The sequence below is a fragment of the Delphinapterus leucas genome, chromosome 4 (assembly GCF_059928025.1).
Source record: "Delphinapterus leucas isolate spDelLeu-1000000601 "Yukka" chromosome 4, BTC_Dleu_Yukka2, whole genome shotgun sequence".
Lineage (NCBI taxonomy): Eukaryota > Metazoa > Chordata > Mammalia > Artiodactyla > Monodontidae > Delphinapterus > Delphinapterus leucas.
In genome coordinates, this window is record NC_143132.1 from 48,328,373 (window position 1) to 48,354,412 (window position 26,040).

A 26,040-nucleotide genomic window follows, 5' to 3' on the forward strand; every position below is an offset into this window, starting at 1 on the left:
GAATGCAGGAGATTTTTGTGCATTAATTTTGTTTTTTTTTTTATGGTACGCGGGCCTCTCACTGTTGTGGCCTCTCCCGTTGCGGAGCACAGGCTCCGGATGTGCAGCCTCAGCGGCCATGGCTCATGGGCCCAGCCGCTCCGCGGCATGTAGGATCTTCCTGGACCAGGGCACGAACCCATGTCCCCTGCATCGGCAGGTGGACTCTCAAACACTGTGCCACCAGGGAAGCCCTGTGCATTAATTTTGTATCCTGCAACTTTACCAAATTCATTGATTAGCTCTAGTAGTTTTCTGGTAGCATCTTTAGGATTATTTGTGTATAGTATCATGTCATCTGCAAACAGTGACAGTTTTACTTCTTCTTTTGCAATTTGTATTTCTTTTATTTCCTTTTCTTCTCTGATTGCTGTGGCTAGCAGTTACAAAACTATGTTGAATAATAGTGACGAGAGTGGACATCCTTGTCTTGTTCCTGATCTTAAATGAAATGCTTTCAGTTTTCCACCATTGAGAATGATGTTGGCTGTGGGTTTGTCATATATGGCCTTTATTACGTTGAGGTAGGTTCCCTCGATGCCCACTTTCTGGAGAGTTTTTATCATAAATGGGTGTTGAATTTTGTCAAAAGCTTCTGCATCTACTGAGATGATCATATGGTTTTTCTTCTTCAGTTTGTTAATATGGTGTATCACATTGATTTGCGTATATTGAAGAATCCTTGCATCCCTGGGATAAATCCCACTTGATCATGGTGTATGATCCTTTTAATGTGTTGTTGGATTCTGTTTGCTAGTATTTCGTTGAGGATGTTTGCATGTATATTCATCAGTGATATTGGTCTGTAATTTTCTTTTTTTGTAGTATCTTTGTCTGGTTTTGGTATCAGGGTGATGGTGGCTTTGTAGAATGAGTTTGGGAGTGTTCCTTCGTCTGCAATTTTTTGGAAGAGTTTGAGAAGGATAGGTGTTAGCTCTTCTCTAAATGTGTGGTAGAATTCACCTGTGAAGCCATCTGGTCCTGGACTTTTGATTTTTGGATGATTTTTAATCACAGTTTCAATTTCATTACTTGTGATTGGTCTGTTCATATTTTCTGTTTCTTCCTGGTTCAGCCTTGGAAGGTTATACCTTTCTAAGAATTTGTCCATTTCTTCTAGGTTGTCCGTTTTATTGGCATAGAGTAGCTTGCAATAGTCTTATAATGCTTTCTGTTTTTGCAGTGTCTGTTGTAACTTCTACTTTTTTATTTCTAAATTTATTCATTTGAGTCCTCTCCCTCTGTTTCTTGATGAGTCTGTGTAAAGGTTTATCAATTTTGTTTATCTTCTCAAAGAACCAGCTTTTAGTTTTATTGATCTTTGCTATTGTTTTCTATTTCATTTATTTCTACTCTGATCTTTATGATTTCTTTCCTTCTACTAACTTTGGGTTTTGTTTGTTCTTTTTTCTCTAGTTCCTTTAGGTGTAAGGTTAGATTGTTTATTTGAGATTTTTCTTGTTTCTTGAGGTAGGATTGTATTCCTATAAACTTCCCTCTTAGACCTGCTTTTGCTGCTTCCCATAGGTTTTGGATTGTCGTGTTTTCATTGTCATTTGTCTCTAGGTATTTTTTGATTTCCTCTTTGATTTCTTCAGTGATCTCTTGGTTATTTAGTAACGTATTGTTTAGCCTCCGTGTGTTTTGTGTTTTTTATGTTTTTTTTCCCTGTAATTTATTTCTAATCTCACAGCGTTGTGGTCAGAGAAGATGCTTAGTAGGATTTCAATTTTCTTAAATTTACCGAGGCTTGATTTGTGACCCAAGATGTGATCTGTACTGGTGGATGTTCCATGTGCACTTGAGAAGAAAGTGTAATCTGTTTTTGGATGGAATGTCCTATAAAATACATTCTATGCTTTATTTATTTATTTATTTATTTATTTTTCTGGTACACGGGCCTCTCACTGTTATGGCCTCCCCCGTTGCAGAGCACAGGCTCCGGATGCGCAGGCCTAGCGGCCATGGCTCACCGGCCCAGCCGCTCCGCAGCATGCGGGACCCTCCCAGTCCGGGGCACAAACCTGCGTCCCCTGCATCGGCAGGCGGACTCTCAACCACTGCGCCACCAAGGAAGCCCTATGCTTTATTTTTATAGATGGTTGTAACTTTTTTTTTCTCTCCTGTACTTAGATTGCTTACCTATTTTATGAAATTTCCTAAGCTTGTAAGCTCTTAGAACATATTCTGATTTAATAATCTCAAGAAAAAAAAAACATAAAATAGGCCAAAAAGCTACATCAGAAACTGAAAGTCTGGTTCACCAAACAGAACTACCACTCAGGGGCTTCCCTGGTGGTGCAGTGGTTGAGAGTCCGCCTGCCGATGCAGGGGACACGGGTTCGTGCCCCGGTCTGGGAAGATCCCACCTGCCGCGGAGCGGCTGGGCCCGTGAGCCATGGCTGCTGAGCCTGCGCGTCCGGAGCCTGTGCTCCGCAGCGGGAGAGGCCACAACAGTGAGAGGCCCGTGTACCACAAAAAAACAAAACAAAACAAAACTACAGCTCAGCTGTCAGTGCTCTTTAAAATGCTGTGCCTTGGGCTTCCCTGGTGGCGCAGTGGTTGAGAGTCCACCTGCTGATGCAGGGGACATGGGTTCGTGCCCCGGTCTGGGAAGATCCCACATGCCGCGGAGCGGCTGGGCCCGTGAGCCATGGCCGCTGAGCCTGCGTGTCCGGAGCCTGTGCTCTGCAACGGGAGAGGCCACAACAGTGAGAGGCCCGTGTACCGCAAAAAAAAAAAAAAAACCAAAAAACAAATAAAATGCTGTGCCTTGCCCTCACCAAGAAACATACAGCTACCTATGTTTTTCAGCACTCTACCTCTGTAATGGACTCCTTGGACACTTGCTTGGACGTTTGCTTTCCTCTACGAGGCAGATGATGTGTAGGCCACCTTAAATACTGGATTGACCTGTAGCAGTAGCTCTGAAGTAACTACTGGAGGAAGTAGTGAGCTAGTGGACATATATTATATATTGTGTTCCCTGGTGAATTTAGTTTGCCCTAAGTGGAAGTATGCATAGGTAGTGGAAGGTAGCACTGTGAGGGGAAATAATCATAAGATTGGTGTGATGTGCTCTTGGGATGTGTCCTTGGAATTAGAGGAGGGAAATTGGTGAGGAAGATGGATGACTGGCAGACTTATTTTAAAGCAGTAGTTATAGAAGCTTTCTTACAGAAATTTAGGAAATATTAATGTAACTAAAGGAATGATAGGAATAAATGAGAGCTGTAAGCCCATGTGTGCTTATATTCCACTTAGTCCGTACATTTTTTCACAAGATAATTTTGGTCTTGATCACAGAGATGATTTAATAACTGATGTTCATTTACTTGGTTGGTAACAGAAAGGAATTGATAATTGTTTGTTATTTGAGTAAGTGGTTAGCAGTATTCTTTTCGTTAACTTGTTCGTTTTGTTTTTAATTTTTTTTATTTGGCCTTAAGTTTCTATTTATAAAATGTAGGTTATTCTTGAACCCCTTTTCTTTGACAAGGTAGTGTAAATGCCTGTTTAGTACCGTAGTATCCTTAGAAGAAAAGCATGGTTTAAAATTTTTCCTGCTCATAGTGTTTAAAATTCTATTTTTCCAAATATTTTATTATGGAAAAACTGAAACATATACAAACGGAGGCATAATACTATAATGAATTCCATGAACCCACACAGCTTCAACAATTATCAATTCATAGTATCATGCCATCTATACTTGCACACATTTCTACCCCTCCCATGTTATTTTGAGCAAATCTCAGACACATATCGTTTTATCTGTAATAAGTATTTTAAAGGAAGACATAGTAAATTAAAAGTATGCATTGGCTTGAGGTTTCCATGTACTTTAATAATGAACCAGAAGACAAGTAAAAATAAAACATAAAAGTTGATATCATAACTTTAGTTAAGCTTTTTTATCCTTTTAGAAAATAAAACATTAGTGCACAGTATGAGTCTGATATTAGGATATAGGTCATAGGTCTTCAAAAAGAAGGATAAAAATGTTTCTGTAAAGGTGCTTGTATTTTTTTTTCTCATCTGATAATCTTAGGGAAGGACATACATAATAGCTTTCACAAAAAATTTTATCTATTTTGCATCCTTTTTGACCTTTTTTCCTGATTTTACAAACAAAAATATAAACAAGTACAAAGAAGAAGGTAAAATTATCTATAATCCTATTTTCAGAGATACCCTCAACATTCCAGAGTATATGCACATATATATTTTGCTGTCATATATTTTATAGGCCTTATTGAGTATAGATAAAATAGAAACAAGTTTTTGCTTATTCTTTTATAGATACTGTGGATAGTAGGGAAGAAAAGCCTGCTGCTTCTGATTCTTCTGGGAAACAGTCTACTCAGGTTATGGCAGCAAGTATGTCAGCTTTTGATCCTTTAAAAAACCAAGATGAAATCAATAAAAATGTCATGTCAGCATTTGGCTTAACAGATGATCAGGTTTCAGGTAAGTTAGTGCCTTCCTCCCATCCTTTATTCCCCCTCTCCTTCCTCCCCTTTCCTTCTTTAATGGAAGATAACTTGGATATGGTGAAGTGCTCAAATCTTAAGAGTTCAGTTCAATAAATGTTTACATATGTATATACCCTATGTAAAATACCAACAAGATCAAGATGTAGATGATTTCCAGCACCCTGGAAAGCTTTCTCATGCCCTCTCCCAGGCAATAGAACTGTCCTCTTTAAAGAATAACCTCTGTTGGTTCAGGTAAATTTTATCAGAAGTAGAATTCAGAGGGTTTATTTTTTTAAAAATCTGAATCATTTATAATCTTATTTCAGATGTGTTGCTGGATTTAAATTATATTTGATATTCTTTCTTTTGATCTTAAATTAAGGCAATTTAAATGAAGATTTCTGGTTTAATTTAGTGTAGAAACTGCTTTTATTTGAATGTTTTTAACCTTAAGACAGCATCTATACCGTGCTTTCTTTTTATATTTTGGGCATCATTTCTTCAACATTTTTTCTGCTTTCTCTCTTTTGGGATTCCAATTACATGTACACTGGAGAGCTTGATTGTCCCATGGCTCTCTGAGGTTCATTTTTCTTCACTCTTTTTTCTCTCTGTTCTTCGGATTGGATGATTCCTGTTGATCACTCTACACATTCACTGATTTTTTTCTACCATTTCCAATCTGCTGTTAAACCTTTCTAGTGAACTTTACCTCTCAGTTACTGTGCTTTCAGCTCTAGAATTTCCGTTTGGTTCTTTTTATAGTGTTAGTTTTTTCTGTTAAGATGCCTTACCTTTTCATTCATTAAGATTGTATTTCCCTTTAATTCATTGAAGGTATTTTTATTTAATTCTTTAAAATTACTTATAAAGCTGCTTCGAAATGTTCGCTACATCCAGCATCTGGGCCTGTTTGGAGTCAGTTTCTTCTGCTCTTTCCCTCAGGGGAAACTGAGTATGGGTCACATATTCCTATTTCTTTGCACATCTGACAGTTTTTGATTGAAAACTGGACATTGTGGTTAATATGTTCTAATAACTTGGTATTCTTCAGTCTAATGCTCTCCCAGCTAAGCTATTTCAGCAAAGACTTGGGATTCTTTTAGGTTCTTGTGAGGATTTTTTCTTACTGCTGCTATAGTATTTACTCAAATTACTCCTTCCTCCTGGGATTATAGCAACTGACCGCTCTGCTAAGTCCTTTCAGCTCTAGGTGTGCTGCTTTTTCTTCTGTGCCCTCTTGGTGTCACCCTCTCCCCTCCTACCCCCATGGTCAGCTGGGGGTTTGGGACTGAGCTTATACTCATATTTTAGGTCTCATTCCTTCAGTGACTCTCTTAACTCAAGGGCTTTTCCCCTCAAATTTCTGGCTGCTTGACCAACCATGAAGTTAACACCGGTTTTCTGTGGTTGGAGCTGCAGAGGTTGGGGTTTGCAATTCTCACCTGTTGTAATTCCAGGGGGGTAAACTCTTGGTGTCTGCTGACATTTGGCTGACCTCTAGTCATTTCAAATAGTTGTTTTCTTCTATTTTGTCCAGGTTTTTAAGTTATTTGTGGGAGGTTTTACCTGATCAGTTAACTTTGCCATTATCAGTAACTGGAAAGATAGAAAAAGAAAATTAGTAGAAAAAATCCTTTGAGACTTTTATGGGATTATTTATTAAAGAGAATTGTGTGACATTCTGAAAAAGAGAGGTGAATACTTATACATGATGTATGTTCTTGGCAAAAGAAGACATCACATAAGTGGTCCATCTGAAAAACACATTTTTAGAGCAACTGAAATATGAGTTAATATTACAACTTCATAATATTTAAGACTTCAAGATATGCCAGATAGAGGGAGTAAACAGTTATATGTGAGGTCAGGCTTAAAATTTTTGATTAGAATATAGTATAGACCAGACTAATATGATTACTGTGATTCATATTATATTTGAAGACCATTTTTCTGGTAGCTTTGTATGTTGAATTGAAGTAGGAAAAACTGTACACATAGAAAATGCCAGGATACTTTGTGAAGTTACTCAGGTTATGATGTGAAAAACTTGGCTACAGTAGTGAATGTGTACATGGAGGGATGAACTATTATGATAGGAAAAGCAACATTAATAGCTTATGTACAAGGAAGAAAAGAGGAGTGGAAGTAATATTTTTTTAGGATAATAACATAGTGTGTTTGTATTATCTGTGTTATCCTTCTTAGGAGGGACGTGTGTATTTATTTGTCTACATGTTGATAAATATCAGTGAAATGGTGGTACGCAGGAGCAACTGTCCATTTTACTCTGGCAGTCATCAGTTTCTCTTGCATTACCAGTACCATTATCCTAGTTTAGGTTCTCATCAATATCTGGACTGTCAGCTTCCACCTATGTGCCTCTATTACAGTGCTAAGTTCTGGGATATACCAGTGCAAAGGATAGAGGTTTGGCCCTCAGGGAAATTAGTCTGCTAGTAATAGCAAGTACTTATGTGGAGCTTTCTAAGTGGTATTCACTTTTATAAGCTCTTGCTATATAATCATTTTTTAATTTTCATTTTTAATATATTTTATATTAAATATATTAATATATTTAAATAATGTTTTAATATATTTCTTTTTTTAATATTTTTTTTGAGGTATAGTTGATGGTACAATGTTATATAAAGTTTCAGGTGTACAACATAGTGATTCACAATTTTTAAAGGTTATACTCCATTTATAGTTATAAAATATTGGCTATATTCTCTGTGTTGTATAATATATCCTTGTAGTTTACTTATTTTATATATAGTATTGATAGTTTGTACCTCTTAATCCCCTACACTTCTTGCCCCTCCCCCATAACCACTTTTATAAGTATTTGCTATAAGCTCTTATTAACTCACAATCCTTACAGTAACCTTATGAAGTAGGAATTAGTATTTCTTTTGTACAGATGAGGAAACTGAGGCACAGAAAGAGATCAAGTAACATGCCCAGAGTTACACAGCTACTAAGTGGCAGCATTGGGAATTGAACCTAGACAGTCCGGCTCCAAAACTTGTGCTTTTAACCATTCTTCTATATTGCCCAAACAAAAAGAACTTAAAGAAGTCAACATATCTATAATCTACAGTTATCTTCAGAATGTCTTTTTTGCCTGTTACAGTATTGGAGCTGTAGCAAATTCTCTCCATTTACTTCTTTGTTCATTATTTTAGAAGAACTTTGAATGGTTCCATGTGTAAGAGAGCTAGGCCTTGTGAGGCAGATGGAAGGAATCAGAAAGGGACCTGGCCAAAAGAGCTCCAAGTCTAAGAGGGAAGATGAGGCCTCTTCAGAAATACAAAGTAGAAGTTGGTAAGGGTCTTAATAAAAGTATACTCCATAGAAGTTCACAAGTGAGGAAAAGTGTTTATGGGTGAAGAAGCCTTACTAGAAGCGTGGAGTTATAACTGAGTTTTAAGGAATGTTTATTTAGATATGTGAAAATGGGACAGTGAAAGGAACAGTGATTAATGAAATGGAGGCAGAGAAAGTATTAGATCTATTGGGGGAATGGGGAATAGGTTAGTTTAACTGAAGGGCATGTGAGAAGAGGAATTGTGAGAAATGTTTGGACCCTTGAATACCAAGCTAGAGGCTTGAACTTGATTTATGGGCAGTGGAGGCCCATTGAAGAATGAAATGAGGGCTTCCCTGGTCAGTGGTTAAGAATTCACCTGCCAATGCAGGGGACACGGGTTCGAGCCCTGGTCTGGGAAGATCCCACATGCCGCGAAGCAACTAAGTCCACGCACCACCACTACTGAGCCTGCACTCTAGAGCCTGCGAGCCACAACTACTGAAGCCCACGCACCTAGAGCCCATACTCTGCAACAAGAGAAGCCACCACAATGAGAAGCCTGCACACTGCAACGAAAAGTAGTCCCCGCTCGCCGAAAAGACCCGACGCAGCCAAAAATAAATAGATAAATAAATTTATTTTTTAAAAAAAGAATGAAATGATACTTTGGTTGATCTAAGAATAGATTACATAAAGTGGTGGATACTTTTATCGCAGAGGTGAGTTTTGGTTTTTGCAGGGGGAGTTTAGGACTCAGGAATGTAGCACTCCACACTTTACAAGGAAGGATTTCCAGTTGTAGCTTTGGATTCTTGAGAGATTGGAGCAAAGGAAAAAAGTATATACATCAATATATAAGGCTGCATTTGGGTTGTGCTTATTCTATAGTACTTTTATTTTTAGTCTCTTAACCAAACTTATTATTGAGCTTGTTGGGGACAGGTCTTGTATTAGAAACTGAGCTGACTTTTCATGACCACCCAGGGCCACCCAGTGCTCCTGCCGAAGACCGTTCAGGAACTCCCGACAGCATTGCTTCCTCCTCCTCTGCAGCTCACCCACCAGGAGTTCAGCCACAGCAGCCACCATATACAGGAGCTCAGACTCAAGCAGGTCAGAGTGAAGGTAAAATAGAGCTTAGAGCACATGTGCGGAAAGGTACATGTGCAGAAACGTTTATTATGGCATTGTTGGTAACGGTGAAAAGCTTACGTGTGCATTCACGCTATGAACACGGTTGTAAAAATTTTTGATGTACTGACATAGTATACTTTTGGGTTAAAAATACCAAATAGAACAATGTCAGGTATGCTTCTGATTATTGAAAAGGAAAAAAAGCTAAAAATGTTTAAAGCATAATATTTAGGTGCTATTTTATTCCCTTCTCCCTTCCCCTCTTGCAACTGTGTATTATTTTTGTAATTTAAAAAATAGAGGTAAAGCATAACATTAGTTAAGTAGTTTTTTTGAAAGATAAATAGCCATTTATATTTTTGTGCATTTAGCAATATGTCTTTTGTGGAAAAAGCAATGTATTTTAAATCAAACTTTTCTTCTCTAAATGATGTGTTCTTGGATGAGCAGTTTAATCTGTCTGGGTTTTTATATTCTCCCACCGTAACTTGTGAAAATTGGACTAAATCAGTGGTTTTAAAAGAGGGTCTTTAGTCCTGAATGAAATAGAACTTAAAAGCTCAGTATTTAAAACAAGTAAGGGGTCACTGCCATTGTTGAAGGGGATTGAGGGGCCGCAAGCTCAGGACAGCAGACACTGAGGTGCCTCATTGAAACCCTTGGAGCGCTGCAGAACGTCGCCTCGGGGTTACTCATCTAGGGTTCCTTCTAGATGTTAAAATGTTATTTCTTTGAATTGCCCATGCTTGTTAGGCCCTTTAAAGCCCTATGTTTTACTTTAAAACAATCACCAGGTGGTGCTCTATTTGCGTAAAGGGGCCAGGTGGCATGACAGGATGTATTTTCAGCACGATAAGCAAGTGACTGAGTTTATTAATCACATTAAAACAAACAAACTCCCCAAAACAGTCTAAAATGAACCGAGCACTTTTGTAATAGATTTCTAATTATTCTGTGGTGGTACTTTTAGGTTTGTCCCATTGGATAAATGCTAGTGGTAGAGACTAGCAGGTGGCATTTTGCTGATAAATGAGTGGTTTGGGAAGAATTTCTTACTGCTAAAGCCTCTTCTCAACCAACTTTAGTCATAGTCTTTCCTTTGTACCAAGATGCAACTGCCAGAACTGGCATAAGCTAGAATTGAGGCAGATGGGTCTGAAACAGGGAGGAAGAAGCAGAGTTTGGATATGATGGGAGTTTAATGGCTATGTCAGATGAACTAACATCTGTTTTGAAAAAACAAAAAATCCCATTTTAAGCCGTGTATACTGTTGTAGGATGACAGCTGGAAGGGTAATTGTACCAAATAATGTTTGCTGTTCACTTATAAAGGAATGGGATTTAAGGTTCTGCTAACAGTATCTCAACTTATTCTATCAGGGGTTTGTTTTAATGGAAAATTTATTTTCAAATAGGTAAAACTTTAGTAATATAAAAGGATATACAGTGGAAATTAGAAAATGCTGTTTCCCACTTCTGACCCCCAGCAACCAAGTTCCCTTTTCTAGAGGCATCAGGTTGACACCATTTGGTGTGAATTGAATTTCTTTAGGGTGGCATTAATTGTATTCCTTCCTAAAGCCGTTACTTTTTAGTGTACGTTAAAACATTGTAATGTATATTGTAATGAAAAATTTGTACAGTTATTAATGTGACATCAGTCAGTAGATTAGCATTGTGGAGGTGAATCTCTAGATCAGTGTTGTCTAAAAGAAATACCATGGAAGCTACATGTAATTTAAAATTTTCTATTAGCCACATTAAAAAAGTTTTTTAATGGTAAAATTAATTTCCATTATACATTTTATTTAATCCGGTATATCCAGTGTATCAACATGTAATCATTATTAAAAAGTTATTAATGTTCTACATTCTGGTTTTCATACTGTATATTGGAAATCTGGGGTGTGACATCAATTTGAAACACTTCAAAACACGTACAGCATATCACAGTTAAGACTGGCCACATTTCAGGTGTTTTATTAGTGGTCATATGTGGCTAGTGCCTATTGGATAGCACAGCTCTAGATTAATGTATCAGTCATTTACAGATTCCCAAGATGAATTACAGGCTACTTTAATGAATGCTTTTTGACGTATGATATATAATGAGTCCCTGGCATCACCAGTTAGTTAGATCAACTGCTGGTTATAATTTCAGCAGAATAATCAACATAAAAATCTACTACTAATAATTAATAATAGCAATTTCTTAGAATAGAATATGAAATAATAATCTAAAATAAAGTAAATAATTCTCAGTTATTATTTAAATTCCATAAAAGGGACCTTGGATTTGTAAATTTTTTTCCCAAGGATTTTAGTCTTAATATGTTGTTCAGTTAAAAGGATCAACAAAATATTAAGCTTCATGAAAAGAAACAGAATGGACAGTATTATCCTTTTTCACCTAAGGCAGGTGCCTCTGTTACTGGAAAGCTATGTGCACTAGAGTAGTTGCCAAAAACATAATAAAAAAGTGGCAAGGATACAGAAAAGAGCACTAAAAGTCATCAAAGGCTAGGAAGTATTGCTGTTTGACAAGCTAAAAAGGTGACAAGGATATAATTGAAATCTGTAAATCATATGCCAATAAAATGGATAAGCTGAGTAGACTTTTAAAGTAGCTTTTATTATGTAAATTTTGAAACATGCAAAAGTAGAGATAGAATAATCAACTCTTCATGTTTCTGTCATGTGGCTTCAACACTTACTAATATTTTAGCATTCTTTTTTCATCTGTCTTGCCTCTTCCACTCCCCTCTTTTCACTCAGTTATTTTAGTATGCATGTCTAAATGATACTCTTTTCTTTTTAATGTAATCACCATATCATTATTATACATAACAATATTGTGATTCTTTTTTAAACTTTACTGAATATGGTTGATTTACAATGTTGTGTTAATTTCTGCTGTACAGCAGAGTGACTTAGTTATATGTATATGTATTCTTTTTCATATTCTTTTCCATGTGGTTTAAGTGATTCTTAATGTGAACACATTATATTTGAATTTCTGTAGTTGTCTCATAGTTACTTTATTACAGTTGGGGGCTTGTTCAAATTAGGAGTCTTACAACAAGGTTCACATTTTCCATTTGATTGTGTGTCTTTAAGTCTTTTTTTTTTTTTTAATAGCTGTCAACCCTACATGTTTCTAAAGTCAAAACTATGTATGTTAATTAACTATTGCTATGTTAACAATTTACGCCAAAACATAGATGCTTAAAACAACAAACAGTTATTATCTCACAGTTTCAGAATCAGGGATCTGGGAGACGCTTAGCTTGGTGGTTTTGGCTCAGGGTCTCATGAGCTTACAGCCTTCTGAAGCTTAACCTGCACTGAAGGATTCACTTCGAAGATGACTCCCTCACATGGTTGTTGGCAGGAGGCTTCATTTACTCACCGCATGGATCTCATAGGCTGCTTGGGTGACCTCATGACAGGCAGCTTCCACCAGAGTGAATGATCAAGACAGTAATAGGAGATGGCTGTCTTTCACGACGTGTCCTCAGAAATGTCATTGTCATTTCTGCAATATTCTAATGATATAGAGGTCAGCCCTATTCAGTGTGAGGGGACTACACAAGAGAGTGAATACTCATGTGTTTATTGCTTGGTCTTTGCTAATTTTTGTATTGTGGAGTTAATCTTTCTAATTTCTAAAAATATAAAGGATACCAGCCCCTTATCATATGCTATACATGTGCAGGAGTCATTGAGGGTCATCATAGAGGCTGGCTACCAATCTGTGTCACAAAGTTTAGTCCTAGAGGCCTCACCATTACTCTTTGCTTCATCCTATTCTCTTTCTCCCTAGGTAATATATTTTATTGCTTTTACTTTTTTCTACCATTGATTCTTTCTGAAAATATAATACACAAAACGTAGCTTATATATTTTTTTCCCTCAGATCATAGCTTACTCTAAACTCTGTTGGCACCTTGCTTTTTCACTTAATATATCCTGTAGCTCTCTCCTTCTTCAAGTATGTCAAGTTGTTCTTCATTGTTTACAACTGAACACAGACTTCTTAATTTTCAGAATACTGTGACAGAGAGTGAGAGTCCTGTTTTGGACTTGAATGAAGTGTATTTAAAATAAGTAAAAGAAATACTTTGTAGAGATAGTATTTAATCACAGGGTCGGCATTTTCACAATGAGTTCGAAGCAGATTAAGAAAAAAATAGAGCACGCACTTGCTTTAAGAATTGTTGTACCCTGTCATTTTTTTATTGAGGAAAATGATTAGGCTTTTTTGAGTGGGAGATCCTTAGGCTCGCTGGCAGCAGTCTACTACATGGAGCTTTAATCTCAGACTTTTCGATGATACTAAGTTAATGTTTATATTAAACAAGGTAACATGTACAAAACTCCTTTTAAGCTAACGCTCTAGAGTTATGCCCGGGTTCTGGTGATGGTTCTTACTAGCTGTGATGTATTGACCCCAGGTAAGTTGCTTAATCTTTCTGTACTGAAAAAAGGATTGCTAATGAGGTTGATTTTTTTTTTTCCCCCTATGTATTCATTGTGTGTTCTTTGCTCATTTTTGTATTGTAGAGTTAATCCTTCTGATTTCTAGGAATTAGAACCCACTGTCAAATGCTATGCATATTCCTCCCCTTTGATTATATTTCTGTACCAGATTCTGGCCACTTCTGTTCTAAAATTTAGTTATGAAATGCAATCTAGGATTAAGGCAGTACCTTCTAAAAGGTGGTTAACTTCTGTACTACCTTTTGTGCTATCGATAAATCTTGAACCATTAAGAAAGCATTTAAGAAACTTTTTGTCCGTTTTTGGTTGTATTTGGGAAGAGGATTAATAGCTTAAAAATAGTTAAGCAAATTTTATTTCTATCATAAAAAGCATACCACTGCTGGCTAGGAAATAATCTGGCTATCAATAAGGGCATAGCTCATTTAGTGCTGCAGTACGTAGAGCTGGGCACCCAGTCCAGTAGCGTGGGTTCTATCCTGGGATCGCAGCCTGTGAGCACTAGCTGCCTCCTGCATCTCAGTTTGAATGCCACTAGAAAATGCATTGACTTTTTTTTAGTCATTGTCTTTTTCCGCCAAAAGTATGCTATTTACCTGTTGTCTTTTGATTAACAGCAGGTAGTTTGAATATTTTTTAAAGACTCAGCAACATAAAGTTGTTTTAAAGATTTAAATACTAGCTAGAGTTTTTAAAAATTTAAATTCTAGCTAGATATTACAGTGCAAGTTTTATTGCTCTCTAGGCATTAGATCTAGCTAAATCCACCATTAGAACAACTGTAAAGTAATAGAGATGATAAGGACATGAACCAGTAAATTCTTACGTGTTTGGAAATCACAGGAGCTATTAATGGTATTTGCCCCTTTCCTCAAATTTTTATTTATTGATTTTTACTGAACATTAGTAGTACATATCTGTTGACAGTTGGGTTTGAAAACATTAGTTTTTCTGGAATTTCTGAAGTAACCACTCATGTTATTTGCTGCCGATTAAAGTTCTCTGTAGTTATTCCACAGCAGAGTGGCCACACTTGTTAAATTGTTCATTCTTCTCTTCTTCATAGACAGAGGGGAACAAACACATTCTTGTGTCTTGGTTCTCAGTGTGTTTATGTGTGTGAATGGGGGGAGAATTAAATGTGCTTTGAAAGCGTTTCTCTTCTGCTGCGTTAAACCTGCCTCTTTGCCTTGTCTTGTCTCTTTTAGGTCAGATGTACCAGCAGTACCCGCAGCAGGCTGGCTATGGCACTCAGCCACAGGTGCCCCCCCAGCCGACGCAGCAGTATGGTATTCAGTATGCAGGTGAGCGGGTGTCCAGAGGGAGCTGTCTCTGTACTCAAGAAACTTTAATTCTTTCCCCCTAATTCCTTGATTTGTTATAGTAGGTATTAAGTATTTACTTGGGGGGGGGGAATAACACTTGTTTTATTTATTTTTAAATATTTTGCATAAAAATTTTTACTGTAAATCACCATTTCAGTTTTCCAGTGGGCAGGTAAAACTTAAAATCATAGTAGATGATTCAGTAGTAACCTGTAGTATAAAAAAGTTTTTAATACGAAGTTACCTCCTACTGATGTGATGACTTACCTGCTGGGTGATGTAGAGCTACAAAAATGCAACATTTTTTCCTCCATTATATGTAACACATTATCCCAGTGTACTCTTAGTACCTGTAAAAGCATTAACAGTTCCCTCATGGAACTTTCCATGGAACATGGAAAGAGGTGGTCTTATTAAATAAGAACCAAATTAAGCTACACAGGTTTTTAAATCTCCCAAAAGTATGTAGGAATACCAAAAACAGGCCATAAAAGTAGAATTGTGTAAAACGTAATTCAGGCAACTAAGAACATAAAAATCTCTCAGTGTAGCTTTGAATACTGTGGTTATAATTCAGGTAGTTTTTACATTTGTTATATCTGAGAATTTTGTGTTCAACTCTTGTTTTACAGTCAAAGATTTAAATATCAAAATTTCAACTGTAATTTTAGAAAAGTAGTAAGATTAACTCTACAAAAATGAGCAAAGAACATGCAATAAACATGGGGGAAAACAGTCAACCTCATTAGCAATCCCTTGTGTACACATTATCTCATTTAATATAAACATTAACTTAGGTATCATCGAAAAGTCTGAGATTAAAGCTCCATATAGTAGACTGCTGCCAGTGAGCCTAAGGATCTCCCACTCAAAAAAGCCTAATCATTTTCCTCAGTAAAAATGACAGGGTACAACAATTCTTAAAGTAGGTGTGTGCTCTTTTTTTTCCCTTAAATCTGCTTGGAACTTATGGTGAAAACACCATCCCTGCAGTTATAAGTTTCAGAAACCATGTGGCCCCCAAAGCCTAGAATAGTTACTATCTGGTCCTTTACAGAAAAACGTTTGCTGACCCCCTGAATTAGACCATAAAATTCTACCATTGGAGTCTGACATATTTTAACACAAAGAACAATTTTTATTTGGATTGGATTTGCTGTGGAGTGATTTAACCTGTAACGGCTAGTTTTTAATTATATAAAATAGGTGGAATGAATTTGAACTTGGACTATAATATTGGGGGAAGGTTATTTTTAGGATGCAGTCCTTTAAAGCAAATCTGTGTTACAAATTATATAATTTGTAGAAATAATAGATATTAGAGTGGGAAAGACCTAGTTATCTAATCCAGGGGATTTCAGTCTTCACCATACTTCAGAATCACCTGGAGAGGTGTTTTTTGAAAGTTACAGGTGCCTGGGCTCTACTCCCAGCGATCTTGTTTTATTTGGTCGAGCATGGGACTCAGGCTTTTTTATTTTAAATGCTTTGCACGTCATTCTAAAGTGCAACCAGGGTTGGGGACCTCTGATCTTGTCCCACCCACTCATTTTATAAATGAGACAACTAGGGTTCAGAGAGTTGTGATGCATCAAAGGACATGCAGCCATTTAGTGGGGGAACCAGACCAGAACCCAGTATCCTTGACTTTGTAGTTAATGACTTCCCTATATCATTCTACATTCTCCAACCATGACCAGGGGTTGGCAGACTTTTCTGCCATAAAAAGCTAGATAGTAAATATTTTAGGCTTTGTGGACCATATGACTCCTTGTTCTTTAAAATTCATTTATTCAAAGAACCACAGAATTTCCATTTCTTGCCATTTCTGGCAATTTGCACCAAAGTTACTCATTTATTTTGTTTTTCAAGGGAGGGGGGATGGTGGTGGGAGGAGGAGAGTATATACATATAGAGGTATTGCTATATTATGGTCAAAGACTAGTAGGTTGCTAATGAAACAGCATCTTAGGCCCTTAGGGGTTATTCCCTCTCTTGAAAAATAGATATGGTTGTCCCCAGATGCTGTTAAGCCAGTTTAGATTTCACCTGCCAGGATGAGAAGACAGCTTTTTTTTTTTTGCTCACAATCTTAAGTTGAATAGATATTTTCAGTATAAAAACTGAGTCCTTCTGTTTCTCCAAAAACTTACAGTAAAAAAATTTTATGTAGAGGATAGGAGAAATTGTATGACATCAAGATTTCATCATGAATTGACTTTAGTTCAGTATTTAGATACTGCCATGAGTAAAATGCATTAGATATTTGATTTACTTATTAAAAATTAAGCTTGCTCTTAATGATTTTAGTCAGGGTCTTCACTGAGTAAAGTTTAGTTCTTTTCAAATTATTATCTCTGTATTTCTGATCCTGCTAGTCCTATTAACTTGAATTTGGGAGATATGGAAATAGTCAAGTAAATACTCTGCTTGGAGACTAAGTGGTGGTGGTAACATTGGACCATCTTTGACACTCTTGACACTTTGGCAGTTTCCCTCTGTGACCTTTTCCAGTTTTATTCATGGACTGTGTCAGAAAGGTTTCTTTCATGAGTAAATTTTGAACCCAGGTTCAAGGTGAGTTCAGAATATACTCAAATTCATTCAATCCTTTTTATTTTTATTTTTTTAAATGCAGGGTTGTACATATTTTAATAATTTTCTTATGTATCTGGTATTTAATGCTGACAGGATTCCAGTCATTGGAGAGGTTTCATTGCAAGTAGCTGCAGGTGTGTTTCATGGTAGAGATAAAAGTTTTTAGTGAAGCAGACCTTTTATTTTAAAAGACTTTACATCCTAGTAACTAATGAATATAGATGTTGATTTTTGTGGGGCAATATGATATGCTTTCTGTGTGTTACATTGTTACTGCTAAGCCAGAATTTTGAATTGTAAAGGCAAAAACCTTTACATCAGATACCAAATCTAAAAGAAAGATTTTAAGGATTGTGAAAATTGGCACTTAATGTTTATTCTTAAATGGCTTAGTTTTTATAGAGTGAATAAACCTTAAAGCATCTCATTAGCACAATAAGATGTATTTGTAGCACCATTGTTTCATTTAAAAATATTCATTCTCTACAAATAAAATGTGTTTTTATTTGGTACTGTTATTAAACAGGCCCCTCAGAACCAGGTTAATGACTAGCTTTTGCATTAATTCCTGCATTTATCATTTGAACATCTACTCTATACTGGGAGTTATGCTAGAACAGGAATTTGCTCTCAGGGATTATACAGTGTAGGAGGAGTTGAAGTAGAAGAAGTATACATAGTGGTTTTAATTTTAGAGGGTTTACAAAATTGTCTAGAAAGTGCTTCTTGGATACTATGTGGTCTTGAAATATAGACTCTGCTACTCTACTTGGTGCATAAATACTTAGGATTAAGTTTGTTAAATTTCTCATTTTTTTTGTCCATAACAGTAAGACTAATTCTCTGGAAATTGGTCACCAAAAGGAAAAATAAGATATGTACGTTTTGCCTTTTCAGCAGGCTACAGTCAGCAGACTGGACCCCAGCAACCTCAGCAGTTCCAGGGATATGGCCAGCAGCCAGCTTCCCAGGCACCGGCTCCTGCCTTCTCTGGTCAGCCTCAGCAACTTGCTGCTCAGCCGCCACAGCAGTACCAGGCGAGCAGTTACCCTCCACAGACCTACACTACCCAAACTTCTCAGCCCACTAATTACACTGTGGCCCCTGCCTCACAACCTGGAATGGCTCCAAGCCAACCCGGGGCCTATCAACCAAGACCAGGTTTCACTCCACCTCCTGGGAGTACCATGACCCCTCTTCCAAGTGGGTCTAACCCTTATGCACGTAGCCGTCCTCCCTTTGGTCAGGGCTATACCCAACCTGGACCAGGTTATCGATAAGGAGGCTCAGTTACACTGATGAATGTAGCTGCTAGCTGTTTGCCTCCCAAAAGACTCCAATACTACTCTTTTAATTTGTATTGAAGTTCACAAGTTTAAAAAGCAGAGCATTTTTTTATGATATCATTGTTGCTGTTAATTGAAAGTTAATTTGCTGGAAGAAAAAAGACCAAAATGAAAGTTTTTTTCCTCCCCTGCTTAAAATTGTAGCAGCTCCCTAGTTATTTTGGAACACTACTCTTACATGTGTGCAAAGTGATTGACTTTCTAGCTTGCCTTGTCCAGAGGATATTAAAATGCTAGGTTGAAGTTCAGCCATCTTACTTGGCTTTTTACTATTAACATGATGTACTAAAGTAGATCCCTTTGCGAAGACTAGATATTATGTATAAATGTAACAAACGTTGATAGGTTAATAAAGAAAGATGATTGAATCCATTAGTGGTCTTGTAATTTAATTTAGTCATTGACACTATATGTGTGTGTGTGTATATATATATATATATATATATATATATATATGAGAAAAAACACAAATCCTTATTGATGTTTTGGTCTTAAAATGAAGTATAGACCTTTTATCTTTTATGCCTTTCTTGTGAACTAGATTTCACAGGAAGATAGATTATATAATATTATTATATATAAATAAACACAATAGATTCAGTATTAAAAGATACAAGGGGGGGTTTGGTAGATCCTAAATAACTTGTGATTTTCCTTATAGAAATGAACCATTCAGAAATGAAGAACTCGGTCTTAAAAAAACTACATCTCTTTATTGCAGAGTTTATACTTGTTTGAAAAATATAAAATGAAGTATTGATAAAACTGAAGCATGGTGAAAGGTGGTAAGCACAGAAAGGTCCTTTAAGGATGAGGGCAACAATGCAGCATTCCCATCTCCCTCCCCAAATGAAGGAGAAAAATACTTTTTTTTTTTTTTTTTTTTTACATAAAAACGAGTCAGATTTTCATTACAGGTTGGGTTAGACAGAATTACGAAAACAGCCTCTGATACATTCATTCCCTAGAGATCTTCTGTGTAAAAATATAGTAAATATCCTATAAAATGGCAGGGATCTCATCATGCATTATCCTTTTGTGCTTAGACTTTACAGTCAGTCTCTGTATACAGCTTGATTAGAATTATATTAAAAACAGTAGGAACACAACTGCTTAAAGGGATAGTTTGACAAATAACATTCAGACATTGTAACATGTTTATGGGTAGAGAAAGAAAAAAATATGTATTTTGAAACGCTATATATAATTCTCAATTCTATTTATAACTGAAATGAAATTTACTGATTCAAACAAAATCTTTTCAATAGTTCGCAGATATTTGAGGAAATGTATACTGTCATGAATGGTTAACTATTTAAACGCTTCAGAAAAGATATTCAGCTGTTGCTAAAAAGTTGAAGTTTAAATAAACATGTGAATATTAGCACCTTTTTCCCCCAGATATATATGCTGAAGATAATTTGATCTAATAAGTTAAACCAAGTAGAGGTTTATGGAATTAACTCACCAGTAGGAAGAATACAGAATAATAGTAAGTATTTTTTAAAAAGTATATTAGTTTTTTGATGTTAATTTTGTTATAAAAGTATCTCAAAACATCATTACAACAGTGTGATAAATAATATACAAATGATCTCTTAAAATACCATGAATAGGGAGCCAGCTTCCCCAAAAATGTTATTCTGTTAATGTCAATATTTTGCTTTCTTTAAATGACTTTGTAAAACCTGATAAATATTCTTAGCAATCTTCCTAGTAAACATCTAATATTGCTATTAATTAGATTTTAAACTTTTATACATAGTAAACATAAGAGCTTTAAATGCATGTGACAAACACCATACTGTTTCCAATTATTTTTTGCCATGATGAAACAGAAGGCACTTCTGAACGTGATTGCAGCATCTACCATTTTCCAGGAATTGTGGTCCCACATTCATACCACTGGACATAATTGATTTGGGTGTGACCACCAATTTCTCCAAATTGGACGGGTTCCTGGCGAACTGCTCTGAAATAGCCTGAGAGAAAATAATTAATTTTAATAGCTGCTATGATATATTTTTGTCCTCAGTGCTCATAGGTTGAAGGGTGTCGTTGAATGCCTGAAGCTTACTCTAGGTGAAGCAGAGTATTTTAGAAAAAGGATAGTAAGAGAGGCCCTGGTGTCTTTCCTGAGGTGGTAATGGCTAGCTGAACATCAGGGACACTTGAAACTCCTTGACATCTGCCTTAATCTAGGATGGGATGGTTGGTAGTATTTGAGAGAGAAAGCTGAAAGGGGGCAGGAGTTGGAGGGGTTTCATGTTTTGTTTGAGTATAACTGACCAAGTTCAGTACACACTTTGACCTACGTAAAAGTGTACTTTCTGTACTTTACAGCCTAGTGATGGTCTATGAAGTTACCTGGTTAAAGGAGTGTTGTACTAAAATGTTAGGAAACAAAAGAAGGGTTGGTCTAAGATTGCTAGATTTCTCAGAACTAAAGTTTGATGAAATCTTCCTTCAAGGACCCTACACTAAGTGATTAAAGATTTTGCTGTGAATGTAAAATGTTACAGAAATAGACACAATTTACAGTACATTGTATATCCGGTTCCTGTGAGGCAGCAGTTTCAATTTTCTGATAATGAGTTCACAGATCTTATTAAGTCACCTTTTAGTGTGGTTGGTATTTTTAGTGCCAGTGACCAAAATGTGATGCTGAAAAGACTAGTCAAATAATTTTAAGTATTTAACAAGCCCCTCTTGGTAACTCCTGAGTAACATGGATGTGTAATTTACCCTTTCTTACCCTACCTGGACAGGGATTAAATTAATTTTCAGTCTTTTCAATTCTTACTAAACAGCTTGGTGCTAATGTGTCCGTAGCAAGTTACAGTGGTTAGTCATTTCTCAGCAGAATTTTTCTATTTTAATTGTATTTATAGAATTATTTATAAGGCAAGTAACATTCTTTTTTCCTTCTACAGTAGTAGTAAAGCTTTGAATTTCTTTAAAATTTTTTAAAAAGGAATAAAAAAAAAATGCCTGTGTGCTCGGTATGACAAAAACCGTAAAAGTAGTGCATGAATGATTTAAGCTGGGGAAATTAAGCTTCTTTTTTATAGCTGTTTTTAAGCTGCTCTTTTATAGCTGCTTTTGAAAATTCAGGTTTTCTTAAAGTAGAATGGATTTACATAAGATGTTCTGTAATTCCCCTCAGCTCTAAGGAAAAGAGTCTTAAGGAATGGGAGGAAAGTGAAGAAACTTCTATTAAAGTCTTCCTGTTAAGGTCTTATGTGGGAAGTCCTTTTTCCTAGGCAGATGGAGTAGTAGTACTACAGAATTATTTTTAAAGTGATTGATTTTCTCAGCTTGAATGTTTTTTGGGTTAATTTGTAAAAGCCTCTTACTTACGAGGAGGCTCAGAAAACATACCTTCTTTGGTGGGTAACTGGTCAGAAGAGAATTGCTGTCCTGTGCGTCCATCTAAAAATGAGTCTACGAACTGGCAGTGATCTTCTCCATGGCCTCTCTGATCACCTATGTTATAAAATTTTCCTGAAAAAACAAATTAAAAGGATCATGAAGTATTGCTGCCTTTGATATGGGAGGACTCTGAAATAATCAAATTGTTTCAAATAATCTGTCTTCCTTGTTCTTGTACTTCTCCCCCCTTCCTTTCCAGTTCGAGCCACCAGTGTTCCTTGATTGAACTATGGAATCGTCTCCCAGCTGGCGTCCCTGCTTTCACTCTTGCTTTTCCCTATTTTTCCTCCCCTCCTCCTTTCACAGATTAGTCTAGTCATCTTTTAAAAACGCAACTCAGATAGTGTTACGCCCCTCCATCAATCTCTCCAGCAGTCTTCTGTTATACTCAGAATAAAACCCGGGAGTCCTTACCTGGTTTCCTAGCTCCGCACGATTTCATGCTGCCTGATCTCCCCCTTACTAAGCCTCAGCCACACTAGTGGAACCGGCGAGGCATTTTCTGCTGCAGGTCTTTGTGCTTCTCTTCCCTCTACCTCTGGTTCTTTATCCCTCGATCTTTGCGTGGTTGGTTCCTTCTTATAGTTTTCTTCTCGGCACAAGTGCTACCTTTTGAGGGGGGTGCTTTTCCTAACCATTCTAACTAAAAGAGTTTTCATTCAGCCATTTTTTTCCTCCATTTTCATTCCATTCAGCCATTTTCTTTCACCCTTTTTTTTTCCTTCAGAGCACTATATGAAATTCTTATTTACATGTTCGCTTTCTGTCTCTCCCCGCTAGATTGTAAGCTACAAAGAGCAGGAACGTGTCTTATTTCCTGCTTTGTCCCCAGCACCTGGAACAATGTCTGAACAAAGCAGATAGTTCTGTTGAATGATTGAGCAAATGTCTACCTTTCTATGTTGGGCCAATCTTATTTAAAATTTTTACTGTATGAATATGAACCCACTGAGTCTGGAGCAAGGGGTTATAGCCCTTCTGGCTCAGTGTTTTAATCTTGCTCTTGTCTCTGACAGACTTAAAATCTTAAATACGTCATACTCCTTCCATGATTATTGTTAGATACACTCTTTTTACTACCAGTAGGCTTTTTATCCTGGGCTGGCTGTAACAAAATTGAGCTTGGATGTGACTAGTTTTTCTACATTCAGGTTTGCCACGATGGCACCGTTTCAGATTGCATTTTCATTATTTACCTTCTTACAGCATGTCTCAAATCCTAAGATTCCAATAACATCTTGCTCAAAAAGGAAACTTGTATTTACATCACACCTTCGTGTCTGGGACTGTCCATAGAAAAGGCTAAGTTACAGAATGCTGCAAAGCATTTCCTGAAGGATAATCCTCAAAACAGAACTGATGGCCGTGCTTACCTGTGAGGGAGTCACTCAGATAAATCTTGTATCTGAGAGAGTTGCACAGCTGCACCCCTACAAACTTTTTATACCACGTCCTTTTGACATACTGTTTGCCCTTACATTCTGAGTAAGAGTCTGAATTAAAGGGTCTTTCAGTCCAGATGGCATCTCTTCCTGCTGCATAAGGAAAGCACATGGTTTGAGTTTAGTATTTGACTTTCGGTCCTGAAGAGCTGTCTTAAAAGCTTTTAAAAAAGCAGTTTGCCAAGTTCATTGTCAACCTGCTGATAGCTGGTTTTCTCCAGTGCTAAATATTGGAGCCAAAAATATAGGAGTAAACCCCCAATTAAATTTCCATCAATGATGAGGTAAATCTTGGAGCAGTATGTGTCAGAGTTGACTAGCCTCTGCAGTGCTCAATGTAGAACAGCATCCCTTTAGGAGCAAATTTAGGTTTCTTTTTTTGCAGCATATTATACAATTTAAACAGTTGCTTTAATGTGACTTGTTATTAAAAGTGGAAGTGAGGGTCCTGTATCTTGACTTAATTATTAAACAGAAAAGTTGAGCTAGTCTGTTACAAGAATGGAAAGCAAGTTTTAAAATATTCAACTTGTTCCTGAAACAACATAGGCTGTCAATGTTACTGAATGTTTTAGGTAAGCATTCATACCTGATTGATATTCTAAGAAGACTAAATGGACTAAAGTGAAATCATGACTAAAATTCTACCATGCCCGTTTAGTTGAATCACTGTAGGAAAGCGTGTAGTTGTGTTCTCATCCAGGTAGGTACTTACCAGAAACTGGCTCACTCACTCTTGGGTCAGCTAAGGAGAAACAGCAAAGACAGAGTCAGAGGTTATTAGGTAAGTCCCAGTGTTCCAGTGACATAGTGAAGAAGATGGGTGCTTACAGTTGTTAAGGAATCTTGCAAAACGGTACACTCTTACTACAGTCCAAATTTGAAAATTGTATATTTTGTTTGGGGAATTGTTCTGCAGTGGAGAATCTCCTCCGCCACGTACTCAGCTGTATCTTTTATATGTGATTTGTGTAGTTACTAGTCTTCATTGCTGTTCTAGATTTTACTTCCATTTTAAAATCTTCCTCTTTTAGTTTCATAAAAAAAACTATTGATGATAAAATCACCAAGATGCCATGAACTGCATTTGGTGTAAAAAATTATACACTAATGCTGTGAGTACAGATGTATCTCATTAAGGAATTGAAACTTAGGCCAAATTAGAAAATTTCACGGCTGTTCATCATAAAAAACTCACATGAATTCCCTTTCTGGATGCTGTGGCTGAGCGTCTGATATTTTGATTATAGGCACAGATTCTAGGCATGGAGAGGAGCATTCATGCACTATTGAGTATAGACTGACTATATGCTTTTTTTCTTTTAAACTGATATGCCTAATGTTTTTCTGACATCAAGATAAATGAGGAAAAACCCAAGGGGTGTTTCCTTAAGGGTACCTTCATCAGTTTGCTTTTTCAAATGGATTTTTTTTTTAAATCAAATGCTTTACCCAGTGTTTAGCTAGGTTTCAAACAAGCTATGCAAAACATGGTGACCCTTTATATCCTTGTTAGGAATTACTGCTGATGTGATTACCTGATTCAGTACTGAATGCCACCGTGTTGCTGGGTGGGCCTTCACCAAGTGGGTTTTTGGGTTTCACCTGGAACTCATAGCTGTGTAGGGGGGAAAAGAAACAAACAGAAAACAGAAATAATGTTCTTAAGTGGTAGGAAACAAACAATTTTCTTGTCATACCGACATCCTTCCTGATTCTGTTTTGAAATCATCATGACAGTGAATGGACATATGTTCTAGAAGAAGCTTCAGGAAAGAAAAATTCCTTTAATTCTACTGTTCAAACAGCTTGTCTAATTGTTTTCTAGAAGAAAAGGGTTAAGTTAATAAAAAAGATTGTTGTCTTTTAAAAACTCCAAATTAATAGAAATAGCTGGGCAGGTTGCTAATGGACATACAGGAAAAGAGGTATGTGGTGGACCCAGGCTAATTCCAGTAACAAGAGCCTCAGTTTCCTTCAAATGTTTAGCTACTTCCTGGGAGCGCAGAATAAATTCCTTTTTATTCCTTATTATCCCAACCCTGGGTATAGCCATAGACTTAGGCAGTGTTCTTCATTGTGGGGTTTGAGCTACCCATGTCAGAATCACATGATAGAGCTACACTGGGGAAAGTTGGTTTAAAGTGCAGACTTCTTGTTCCATTCTAGCTACTGAATCCCTTTTTGAGGGGTTCCAGAGAGGTATTTATAATAAGTTCCTGAGGTGAATCCTGTGCCCACTGACATTTGAGAACTACTAGATAAGCTATGGGAACAGATGTACATGAAAATATTTTGTTGCAAGAAGTTCCTGGTTATATCTCCTGGAACTTGGGTCTTCTGTGGATCATAGGAAGCCACGATATATTCTGAGTAGGGGCATGGTAGTGTCCTTCTATAAACTAGATTTATATGGGCCAGGCCCTTAACCCT

General features: G+C 36.8%; 2 protein-coding genes across 6 annotated transcripts in view; one reads left to right on the forward strand and one right to left on the reverse strand.

The window, feature by feature from the left end:
- Positions 1-19,105, forward strand: part of TFG (trafficking from ER to golgi regulator) — a 44,930-nt gene extending 25,825 nt beyond the window's left edge. The window contains exons 5-8 of one of the 5 annotated variants that reach the window (XM_022590334.3): positions 4,342-4,509; positions 8,815-8,955; positions 14,673-14,768; positions 18,288-19,105. In XM_022590334.3, coding sequence (XP_022446042.1) covers positions 4,342-4,509; positions 8,815-8,955; positions 14,673-14,768; positions 18,288-18,667 — 785 coding nt within the window. In that variant the 3' untranslated portion in view covers positions 18,668-19,105. Of the gene's footprint in view, positions 1-4,341; positions 4,510-8,814; positions 8,956-14,672; positions 14,769-18,284 lie in introns of all 5 variants that reach the window. The other 4 variants (XM_022590485.3, XM_022590265.2, XM_022590413.3 and 1 more) reach the window with 4 other exon arrangements.
- Positions 19,106-19,355: 250 nt separating this feature from the next.
- ABI3BP (ABI family member 3 binding protein) overlaps positions 19,356-26,040 on the reverse strand; it is a 261,606-nt gene continuing 254,921 nt past the window's right edge. The window contains exons 63-67 of the mRNA XM_089910463.1: positions 25,146-25,225; positions 24,323-24,352; positions 23,539-23,700; positions 22,115-22,237; positions 19,356-20,715 (exon numbers count right to left, since the gene is read on the reverse strand). Coding sequence (XP_089766589.1) covers positions 20,600-20,715; positions 22,115-22,237; positions 23,539-23,700; positions 24,323-24,352; positions 25,146-25,225 — 511 coding nt within the window. The 3' untranslated portion in view covers positions 19,356-20,599. The remainder of the gene's footprint in view (positions 20,716-22,114; positions 22,238-23,538; positions 23,701-24,322; positions 24,353-25,145; positions 25,226-26,040) is intronic.